This window comes from Camelina sativa, chromosome 6 (assembly GCF_030686135.1).
Source record: "Camelina sativa cultivar CO46 ecotype springtype chromosome 6, ASM3068613v1".
NCBI classification, from domain to species: Eukaryota; Viridiplantae; Streptophyta; class Magnoliopsida; order Brassicales; family Brassicaceae; genus Camelina; species Camelina sativa.
Window position 1 is genome coordinate 28,524,259 of NC_141885.1, and position 12,090 is coordinate 28,536,348.

Here is a 12,090-nt window from a genome sequence, read left to right on the forward strand (position 1 = left end):
AAAAACTCGCTGATCAACTCTTCATTGAATACATTACGTTTTGAGCAAAGGCAATCGAAGTAAAATAAAAACTAAATAAATGAATTACCATTTTGAACTCATAATCTATATATTTGACCAACATTTTTTTTTCAAATGTACAGTTATTCTAAATTTACTCATCTTATGCATGGAACCTTCCTTGTATACAGTTTTAAAACGAATTTTATTTGCAATGGTCCCTAGTCAATCAAAGTTCATATTGTCAAGATTTTGACTTTATTGATGTGCAATGTGCTGTTTTACCAACATGTTATATATATATAATCGATAATTTTCGTGTATTGCCTAACGTTGGTTGACAATTTTAAATTACGAAACCCTCACTCTGATTATACAAATTCAAATTGCCGTAACAGAAGTTGCTCAAAATTTGACTTTTGAAGAAAAATCATAAACCAAAAAAGGAAAAAAAAAATCAATTAATTAACCTTTCAACTTCAATACCCATTTAATCATTCTCAGGGATGGAGTTACTTCCTAACTACGGTGATTATTTAACTAATTAATCTTTCTGTGAGAGACAGATCCATATATGCGTGTGAATATCATAACAATATGGTATAAATATATGTTGATTTTTTTGACACCGCCACAATTATATATGTTAATATGTACACACATTATTATTGACTTGAACTTGTATGCAAACAAAATTTCAAGGTTTCTCAAAACCCTATATATAATCCAACACACTTAACAAATTAGAATATCTCCAACCAAAACACACGATTAAGTTTAAAGCAGTAATGAAAAACCAAAAGATGTCTCAAAAGCTCATGTTCTTGTTCACCCTTGCCTGCCTCTCCTTATTACCATCTCTTTTTCTTTCCGCAAAAATAACGGCCACCGGAAATGCCACTTCACCGTCAAACGTATGTCGATTCGCGCCGGATCCATCATACTGTAGATCGGTTCTTCCAAACCAGCCCGGAGATATATACTCCTACGGCCGTTTCTCCCTTCGACGGTCTCTCTCAAGGGCTCGCCGTTTCATTTCGCTGATCGACGATCAACTTAACCGGAAAGGCAAAGTGGCCGCTAAAGTCACCGTGGGGGCTCTCCAAGACTGCAAATTCCTAGCCAGCCTGACTATGGACTTCCTCCTTAGTAGCTCACAGACCGCCGATTCCACCAAAACGCTGTCGTTATCTAGGGCCGAGGATGTTCATACATTTCTGAGTGCAGCCATCACCAACGAACAGACTTGTCTTGAAGGACTTAAATCAACGGCATCAGAAAATGGTCTCTCCGGTGATCTTTTCAACGACACAAAACTCTATGGGGTGTCTCTTGCCCTTTTCTCCAAAGGTATAAACAAAATATTATCAACATGCACGTATTCTCCATTTATTTTAATTTAAATATACACGTAATCATATATATAATGTGACACGAAATCTTCATTTCATTTATGCTAATCTTGCCTTCGTTGAAGAATGTTTTATTTTATTCAAGAAAAAATCACTCTCTATAACTTATAGCGTAATGGTTTATGTTAGAGTATCGATGTGATATAACTCGGTTCAAACATGCGTAATACATGTTAAATAACTAAAATATCGTTAGATTTCACAGAAATCACGACCACAAAAATACTATTGATAAAATCAAAATATGTGTGTTTGTGTAAACTAAAATATGAAATAAAAATATCGTACATTAATTTGTAGGTTGGGTGCCAAGAAGGCAAAGATCGAGACCGATTTGGCAACCACAATCCCGCTTCAAAAAGTTTTTTGGTTTCCGTAACGGTAGACTACCGTTAAAGATGACGGAAAGGGCACGTGCCGTTTACAACACCGTGACTAGAAGTGGGAGAAAGCTTCTCCAAGCTGAAACAGACGCCGTTCAGGTGAGCGACATTGTGACGGTGATCCAGAACGGGACGGGAAACTTCACGACCATAAACGAGGCAATTGCAGCCGCGCCAAACAAAACAGACGGTAGTAACGGTTACTTCTTGATCTACGTAACGGCGGGATTGTACGAGGAATACGTGGACATTCCCAAGAGCAAGAGGTATGTGATGATGATCGGTGACGGCATTAACCAAACGGTTATCACCGGAAACCGTAGCGTCGTTGATGGATGGACCACTTTCAATTCCGCCACATTTAGTAAGTTCATCTTTAATCCCTCAAAAAACTAATCTTCTTTTGAATACATACATTTTTAAATATTATTTTGAAAGAAATATTGTATTTTTACGTGCAAAAGGTAGAACATAATATGCGGTTTAAAATGGATGAGTATAAATTAGCATTCGAGTTTCGTCCACACAATTTTTTCTTAAAAAAATATTTAAATTATGAAGACATGTGCCCAAAACATGGCTTCTTCGTGCAAGTGCGATTTTACTATTGTTTTGGAAACTTTTGTTTTTCAAACAAATATATCATTGTTTAAGAAACAATAATTGTTATTAGCAAAATATAAAAAATCATAATTGTAAGTCCACTAATTAGCCTTCCTTTAGTATATATAGAGACTTTCCCATGCAATGGATGGCGACTTGGTCGGATGGTCCACCAAAAGTCTTGACGACTCCACGTCAAATCGTCGTGTTCTCAACTAACCTAATACCATAGTCCAATAAACTAGAATTAATATTTCGTCAAGTTTTTATTTTTTTATTTACTTTTTGTTTCATAGTTTTTCTTAATCATAACAGACCACATGCACCTCAAACGAATTTATTTGTATTTTAAAGTTTTGTTATTGAACTGTAATTAACTAACTCTCAATATTTTTTTTCTTTTCAAATGGCAGTTCTATCAGGTCCCAATTTTATTGGCGTGAACATAACAATCCGCAATACGGCAGGGCCGACCAAGGGCCAAGCCGTCGCATTGAGGAGTGGTGGGGACTTGTCTGTTTTCTATAGTTGCAGTTTTGAAGCCTATCAAGACACCTTATACACACATTCTCTCAGACAGTTTTATCGTGAATGTGATGTATATGGTACCGTGGACTTTATATTCGGTAATGCTGCAGTGGTATTACAGAACTGTAATTTGTATCCGCGTCAACCTCGCAAAGGTCAATCGAACGAAGTAACGGCTCAAGGCCGCACTGATCCGAACCAGAACACTGGAACGGCGATCCATGGTTGTACCATAAGACCGGCGGATGACTTGGCAACGAGCAACTATACAGTGAAAACTTATCTTGGTCGACCGTGGAAGGAATATTCGAGAACCGTTGTAATGCAAACTTACATAGACGCTTTTCTTGAGCCGAGTGGTTGGAATGCATGGTCCGGAGATTTCGCATTGAGCACACTTTACTATGCGGAATACAATAATACCGGACCCGGATCTAACACCACAAACCGAGTCACTTGGCCAGGTTATCACGTCATCAACGCTACTGATGCTTCCAACTTCACGGTCACTAATTTTCTTGTTGGTGAGGGCTGGCTCGGACAAACCGGAGTGCCTTTCGTGGGTGGACTGATCGCGTAATTAACTTTATACGTACTATTCATTAGTGACATGTTAATTAATTATAGTATTGTTTAATTATTCATGTGTTTGTCTTTTTGGTTTTCAATCATATAATTATTTTAAGTGCTGCCTGATTCCATTATACGATTTGTATCGTTTTCATCGAAATGTAATAATAAACAGAACGGGTAATCAAATTTAAAGTGAAAAACACCACTAATCAATGACAAATAAACGTAAATCTAATAAGCAATTTTTGTGAGAGAGCTTCGCATATACGATCACTATATAAACACGACACGGTTCGTAGATTCATCGATGAGAGTACTCAACTAGACACGCTCTCGTCAATGACCACGTGTACTGATATTAGTGCCACGTGTAGAAGAAAAAAAGAACAAAGCGAATGATATTTTTTTTACCGGGGAATTAAAAAGTCCATATAAAGCCTTTTCAAAGATAAAACCGGTAATTTGGATCCGTTTTGGTTGGGTAGACCCGGATTTGAGCAATGAGATTCAGAGTCTCTGGGAGTCTCCACCGTGACGCCGACGAGATCAATGGGTTGTCTCTCGCAAGCCTCCATGGGAAATCTCAACGGCGAAGAAGAAGAGGATCCGGTTTCTTCTACGTGGTGGTGGACCGGAGCTCTGCAAAGCGGGCAAGTGGATCTTGAGCGGAACCAAGTGTCGATGCAACTGACGTGAAAAGAGTGGCCACATTTAGGGAGGAGACGCCCTTCTTCTTCTTCCTCGAACTCCGATAAGCAGACGGCGCACTCCCCCTTCTCTACCTTGGAGTTGGAGGAGGAGTATACGAAGATCGGGATCTTTTCGAGAACCGCCGGGTCGAGAGCTTGGTCACCGGGGGAGGCGGAGAGAGCGCGGAGGTGAGCAAGAATACGGCGGCGAATGCGACGGTTCTGACGACGGAAGAGCCATCGAGCGTAGGTGTGGAAACAGAGGATCATAATAACGGCGACGAAGAGGATGATAGCGGAGGAGAGCATGATTTTACCGTTGAGAGCGTAGCCTGAAGAAGGCGCGCCGTCGTGGCTCACGCTCCCCCATATTGGCTTTGTGCTTTCTTCTCCGATTCCCATGATTCTTCTAGTAGTAGCGAGCGAGAGAGAGAGAGAGAGAGAGAGCAGATCAAAGTTTCGTTTTAATGTATGTGCGTAAGCAAGTGTAGTGTGTGGGTTTTAGTTAGTCCTTAGATCCCCCCCACCTCATTATTTATAGCAAATGTTTATTACGACTAAAAATATAAAGTTGGGTGTCTCATATTTATAAGTATTTTGGGAAATAAAAATAAAATTTAAAGTACTTTTGGTTCAAAACAGAATAAGTGTTTACCACTTTCTCCATGACATAAATCATTTAAGAGTAAAAGCCAGCCCTAAAGAAAAATCTACAAGTTCTTGAATACACTTGTGTTTTGTGACTCGTTTGTCAGTTCTCTCACTTCTCAGTCTATTTGATATGCCTAAAGAAACTCGACAACTTCTTTGAACCCACTTGTGACTTCTCTGTCTGTCTACTGATTTATTATTACTCGACCATCTCATATATTACTCGTCTTTTTCTCCCCGACCTTTTTTTTGTACTATTGTGGACTTTGTGGGAGTTTTCAGATTTTTTTTTTTCCACTTCTCAGTTTATTTAATTATTATTATTAAACACTGTGATGATTCATAACCAGTAAAATTGAACAATGATGACGCAATTGTACAATTGGGTCAGTTATTTAGAATCTTGGTTTATATATTCTCAGTCAATATTCAATTATGCTAAACTTGACTCTCTTTTTTTTGATTACATGGTATCATCAACCATAGTCTATACATATTTTATTTTTTGGATATGGATGGCAAAATCAATGATAACGAAATATATGCATGAGTCATGCAGAAACGATCTATTAATAGATTACCAACTGAATAGTTCATAACTAGAGTGCTAGACGCATAACACGGACGAGAGCATCATTATAGTGTCTTTGCTTAGGGGATGCTTAGAGATTGTCTCAATCTTTGACCCTCCTTAGTTTGTTTCGGTTTGATGGATCTAGCACCTGTTTTCTTTTCCTTTTTAATAACTACTTTTTTCTTCCTTTTTCGTATATTTTCGTCAAATGTAGCTTCTTTTATCCCGTTCGAGTCATTTCCTTTCATTTTCAAAAATATAGCTTTAAGACCATTTTTACACATCAGAACCTAACAAATGGTTTGTCGTGAAGAGGATGTAAATTGTGTTTCCGCTGGAATTTTCTAGTCTGTTTTTCAAATTGATAATGACCTTAATGCTCTACGCCTTTTTCTGTCTTGTTTATATTTTTTATAACATTGGTCTACCTCGATAAGAAAATAACAAAATATTTGATATTGGTCTAAAAATATAAAGTTATGTAATCCCTTTAGTTTAATACTGGATTGGGAGCTTAGTGAAATGTTATACTACTTAAAATAGTATTTTGTTGTACATAGTTGTTGTTTTTAATCACGGATTTGCTCAAACGGCGGCCGCAGAAACAGCTAATTAATCTATGGGTATTCATTTGGTTTGTCAATGCCATGTTGGTTAACTTTAATTGGTTATGGTTTAACCAATTGCAATTAGAGATATAGAAAGGATGATATTATTATGATGTATGAACAAGATAAGACTGTCCAATGGTCAAAACATTCCGTCATTCCCAAGTTGGCATAAAGTTATACTTTCTCTATCTCATAAAAATGAATGTTTATAAGCTTTTACATATTTTAACAAAACAATCGTTACTGAATTTAAATACTTTGACTAAACAAATATTATTTAATTTTAAACTAATAATAATTCAAAATTTTAAATATTTTCAATTATTACTTTTTGAAGTTTACAAAACATCAATATTTGTGGAACAAAAAAATATCCCAAAACATCAATCTTTATGAGACAGAGAGAGTATTTCCTCAAGCGATGTGATGTGCCGCGCCCCAAATCTAGAATACTATCAAAGTTGGCAAAATAAATAAAAAAGTAAATAATTACCAAAAAAGAAGAAAAAAAAAACTTTGTTAGTTTGTTTTCTTTTCGTATGGAACCAATTTACGATACACCAAAATATCATGCAATCTGTATTTATGATGAGGAGGACTATGTTTTGTTGATTGAATGAATTAGTTAATAAATTGACGATAAAATAAATAATCATTCACATTTCAACCCTGACCACTTTCTCTTCTTAAAATTTTTTTGAAAGGATATTGTTATTGTTAGTCAAAAAATTTAAAGGCAAGAGAGAAAGAAAACATTTACAAAAAGTTAGGCTGCACAAATAAGGACATCTGTGAAAAAAGTGAGAATTGATTTTACAGAAAAAAATAAATACAATAAATAAAGAAGGATAGCTAGCTATTATTATTTTTATTTTCAAAAATGATAATTCCCTAATTCAGTAAATAATTAATCAAAACCACATTATATTTCACACATAATTTTATACAAATATAATAATTAAGCTCACTATTATTTAGTAAATTTTTTAAAATGATGTATCAATTACACATTATACTGTAATAGATAAATCTACTTGAGTAGTAGTATGTTAACATAACATATTTTCAGAATTGTGTGATATTCCATTAACTGGCTGCTTAAAGAAAGAACATAATAAAACCTGAGAAGGCTAGGAGATGGTGTTACATTAAGAAAAGTTGAGCAAAAAATAGTGATGTAATGTAACACCGTTGTTTAGCAAAAAAAAAAAAAAAAAAAAAAAGATGATGATGTAACACCGAGTCAAGCATATACACATCGGGACTAGTCATGGCCAACTCATTCCTCTCCTTTTATTTCCTTTACTTGTAACTTTTTTCTTCCTCACCTTTTGCTACTTTTTTTCAATTTTTATTTTGGTCTTCTTCTTTCAAGTCATTTCGAATCCAAAAGATTATAAAAGAAAAGAAAAAGAAACTTGAACAATAACACTTAACAGCTTACTATAAGCAATCAGAGAGAAAGAAAGACAGCGACGCCAATATTTCAGACAAGCGTAAGCATAACAAAGATGAGGAGGAGCCAACGTTCTTCACTAACACACAAACTAATCATAGCGTGAGAAGATGTTTTGGATCAACTAACGGTATTTGACAAAGAGAGCTACCCAAACAGAAAATGATCAAACATTTGGTCTAATCCAAAACCCGATAATGCCCAAGAAAAAAAAAAGGAAAAGAAAAGTTTTGAAAAAGCCGACTATTATTGGTAACTGGTTACTTCCGAAGTTGAGACTTGAGAGAATTTCTCTAGTTCAAGCCTCTTCTAGATTACACCACGACAAGCATCAGTGTTTCCAGTTATATTTGATTAATTTAATAATAAAATCAAATACTATATAAGGAAAAAGCAGAGTCAAGTATATATAATCCGTAATAGTTTCAAAGTCGTCATACGTAACATAAATGTAACTGACCATAATAACTCTGGAAGGAAGTTAAGATGTACCAAGCTAGCTTAGATCTCCTTGAAACATGTGCGTTATCTTCTACCTCTGGGCTAGTTTCTCAAACTGTGGAATGCGTATAATTAGGTTTAGTGTGGTGTGGCACACGAGGAGGAGCTGGTCTAAAGAACTTCAGGTGATCGTTCTTAATTATACATAGGACCTCTAATTAAGCATACGTACATTCGCTACAGCAATGACAGAAGGTGAAACAAAAAAAAAACCTTGTAAACTAAGTACAAGTGGTCCTAGCTTCCACAGTTTGAGATAGTGAGTACTGATTAGTGAAGCAAACAAGCGGTGTAGTTACGATTACGATAGCGAAAATGTATGTTACCATAATGAACCTATGAGGGGTTAATTTGGGCTATGATCCAATCCACGTGGAATATATAGAGGCCCATTATGAAGAAATATTGGGCTAAATGATGGGCTTATTAGGGGCAGAGTTTTTTTAATATTTCTGATTTTGGGGGTTCCGGCCTCCGAAGTGCTCTCTCCCTCTACTATATTCATTCATTCATTCTTGTCGGCTCTGTCTCTCTCTCACGCAAAAATTGGCTGGCCGGAGAGAGATGGAGATGCAGCAGGAGGCTAATCAACAACAAGGATCGGAGGTTTCTCCGAATCAGACGATTTACATCAACAACCTCAACGAAAAAGTGAAGCTTGACGGTGTGTGTGATTTCTAATTTTTCTTTTCTTTTAATTATCGTATTATCTTGTCCGATTTGAATTGAGTTTTGATTTAGTTTGCCTCTTGTTGTTGTTGTTGTTGTTGTTGTGATGCAGAGCTGAAGAAATCGCTGAATTCAGTGTTCTCTCAGTTCGGAAAGATACTGGATGTGTTGGCGTTTAAGACGTTGAAGCACAAAGGGCAAGCTTGGGTTGTCTTCGACAACGCCAAGTCTGCTTCCACTGCTATTGAAAAAATGAATGACTTCCCCTTCTACGATAAACGCATGGTACATGTCTTCCAAACTTTGTTTTATAATCGATGTCTTTGGTTTATAGCTTCTTTCCCTTGACTTGGTAGGTCATTAGGGTTTTGATTTCATTCCAGGTAGCTTTGTTAGTTAGTTTGGGTTCTCCTTCTACTTGAGATCAGTGTTCTTTTGTTTCTTTTAGTTTTTTTGAACAAGTTTTATATAAAGGCTGTGTAAAGTACTTATCTTTCTAGGTTCTCTTCTGTTGAATTACTTATCTTTCTAGGTTCTCTTCTGTTGAATTACTTATCTTTCTAGGTTCTGTTGAATTACTTATCTTTCTAGGTTCTGTTTAATTACTTATCTTTCTAGGTTCTGTTTAATTACTTATCTTTCTAGGTTCTGTTTACTTACTTATCTTTCTAGGTTCTGTTTACTTACTTATCAATCACTTTGCTATATTAATCCCCTAAACTCTTGACGATCTGGACAGAGAATTCAATATGCCAAAACAAAGTCAGATGTGGTTGCCAAGGCGGATGGTACATTTGTTCCTCGCGAGAAGAGAAAAAGACATGAGGAGAAAGGTGAGACTTTGAAGTTTTTTTCTTTCTTTCTTTCTTTCATTGCTTGCTTGGCTCACTTTTTCGACCATTGCTGCGATGCACATGTACATGTAGATTTATTATTCCTCTGTTTCTCATTCCCTCTTTCTCCCATTGATCATTACTATTCACATCCTATGTGAGATGCTGACTGTGTGTATCATTCATGACTTTGTGATATCTTTGCTTCCCCACAACATGTTTTCGCATCTAATAAATATCGTCTTTGTAACAGCAGGAGGCAAGAAAAAGAAAGACCAGCACCATGATTCCACACAGATGGGCATGGCCAACTCTGCCTATCCAGGTGTCTATGGAACTGCACCTCCTGTGAGTTATCTCAACATTTTTCTTTACTCTATTCTTGATTCATGCTTTTTGGGAGTTGCTCTTCCTGTAATTCTAATCACTGTTCTTATTGCCACGCTTTTCACAGCTTTCGCAAGTACCATACCCTGCTGGTATTAAACCCATTCTCCCCGAGGCACCAGCTCCGCCAAATAACATCCTCTTTGTCCAAAACCTTCCTCACGAGACAACTCCAATGATGCTTCAGATGTTCTTCTGCCAGTACCAAGGGTTTAAGGAGGTTAGGATGGTTGAAGCCAAACCGGGAATCGCCTTTGTGGAGTTTGCAGATGAGATGCAGTCAACGGTCGCAATGCAGGGACTTCAAGGTTTCAAGATTCAGCAGGACCCGATGCTCATCACGTATGCTAAGAAATAGACAAAGTTCGTTTGATCTCTGGTTTCAGTGAGATGTTTGTATCTGTCAATGTACTTCTTCTATGGTTTGTGCAAGAAGGAAAATTGTTTTTGTTGTAGAATAGAATATTACAATCTTCTAACTTAATAGTCTTTTTTCCATCTAAACAAATTAGTATCTTGATTCGGTGTTTGTCTAGCTAAGCTTATGTCACCTTCTTCCAGTTATGGATAAGCCTTTCCTTCCATAGCTATGATATCCTGATACCTTCTGAACTGAAAGACCTGTGCTTTTAGTTCTTAGAAGGAATAGAGACATATGGGGAAAGCGATCAATCGCCTGAAGCTCTCTCGTAGGTGGCGCAAGACTTAATGTCTTCCATCTCCGCATTGTCTCTATATAACTGTTTGTGTTTGTTTTTCACTTGTCAAAGGTTTTAATCATATAAACTCTTTTTTTATTTTTATGAAAGTCGAGTATGGAATTAACGTATACATCTATATAGCCCGTGATATCAGAGCTTCTAGTTCTAGTTTTGGAAGTAGAAAGTATTGGTCATACGTTTTATTAATTTTGCTATTTGGAATTGGAAATGGTGATGCAAAAGAACGAAGCAGCATTTATCAAAGGAAGAAGAAGAAGAGGAAGCACCTAATCATGATACGTGTTAGACCGTTAATTTGACTGGTTAAACGAAATTATATTGAATAAAAGTATTCTCTCTATAATCTATGGATGATTGTAATGTTATTTTCTTACGAATTCTTGGATATCTAATGAAGAACAAGAAGCAATCATTATGTGATGTTGGATTGGTGAAAGAAAAGTCTTTGTTGTGTAGCTGTTTTTCTTTATTGTTGCTGACGTGACCGACGATAAAGGTTCAAACTCGTGCGCCAAGAGAATTAAGTGAGCGAACTCTTTTTTTGATATATTGGACACTCCATGCATTTAAGTTATCAAACAACAAAAGCATTCATTAGACAGACGATGGTTCAGTAATTGAGTGAGCCCTTTAGCGGGAAGCACGAGTGTCGTACGGACACGTAAGCGCATTAATGTGTTTATAGATTTGGTGATGACTTCATTGTCTGACTCTGTCTCCTCTTTTTACAAGACAAAAGATTTGTTGCTGATTCATCCTTGGTCTGCAGGTCACACACACCGCTTGCTTTCTTAGTTGCATCTTTTTTTCTAATCTAATTTTAGTATGTAGATATGCAAAGTTTTAGAACTAACAAAATACTACAACAATTTGTTTCATAATGTGAAATTAATTATATACTCTTAGTATTATGGCCATATGTCCGATGAATAAACACCTTGAACAATAGTGGATCACTTAGCTAGACTCTACAATTACTATAACAATTTAACTAGTAAGACCACTGCCTATTGAGTCCATGTCAGGCCTGAGGAGGATTATACATTAAACATAGACTATATAATATATACACAATTAATGTGAGAGGGAGGAAAAATATCAACATAGGGACCTTACAATCTCATCATATTATGAATGGTGTCTTTGTTTTTATGTTAGAGAAAGTAAGGACAACACGCAAAGCCCTACGTGCACTCTTTCATTATTCCTCTCTTCTTTTGCCCCCAACAGTCTTTGACGACCTACCTTCCTCTTTTTGACCCCTTTCTCTCACACACACATATGTTATTAATTCAAATTAATGGTTCTGCTATGCTTCGGCATTTATCATCATGAAAGAGTTTCAGTATTAACTGAGAAATAGAAAAAGGTCTCATTTATGTAATACAGTACAAAATTGACAGAGATAAAATGTAGGTAAATCAATATTTGAACTTGAAGAGTTTCTTTTAATTTTGGTATACTCCCGTAATTCAATTCTAATCCTTCCGAAACCAAA

At 36.2% G+C, this 12,090-nt stretch overlaps 3 protein-coding genes across 4 annotated transcripts; 2 read left to right on the forward strand and 1 right to left on the reverse strand.

The window, feature by feature from the left end:
• Positions 1-667: 667 nt before the first annotated feature.
• Positions 668-3,699, forward strand: LOC104793745 (putative pectinesterase/pectinesterase inhibitor 20). The gene is made up of 3 exons (XM_087455428.1): positions 668-1,350; positions 1,713-2,159; positions 2,812-3,699. Exons 1-3 carry the CDS (start codon positions 789-791, stop codon positions 3,504-3,506), a joined length of 1,704 nt encoding a protein of 567 aa, XP_087311554.1. The 5' UTR covers positions 668-788; the 3' UTR covers positions 3,507-3,699.
• Positions 3,665-4,821, reverse strand: LOC104699502 (RING-H2 finger protein ATL64-like). The gene has a single exon (XM_010414806.2). It carries the CDS (start codon positions 4,588-4,590, stop codon positions 3,907-3,909), a length of 684 nt encoding a protein of 227 aa, XP_010413108.2. The 5' UTR covers positions 4,591-4,821; the 3' UTR covers positions 3,665-3,906.
• A 3,618-nt stretch (positions 4,822-8,439) lies between these two features.
• On the forward strand, positions 8,440-10,378 carry U1A (spliceosomal protein U1A). Of its 2 annotated transcripts, none has more exons than XM_010520161.2 (5): positions 8,440-8,645; positions 8,763-8,935; positions 9,390-9,483; positions 9,737-9,831; positions 9,938-10,378. In XM_010520161.2, the coding sequence occupies exons 1-5, from the start codon at positions 8,546-8,548 to the stop codon at positions 10,226-10,228; spliced, it is 753 nt and encodes a 250-aa protein (XP_010518463.2). In that variant the 5' UTR covers positions 8,440-8,545; the 3' UTR covers positions 10,229-10,378. The 2 variants fall into 2 exon arrangements, with proteins under 2 accessions (XP_010518463.2, XP_010518465.2); XM_010520163.3 differs by having other exon boundaries at positions 9,740-9,831.
• Positions 10,379-12,090: the final 1,712 nt, after the last annotated feature.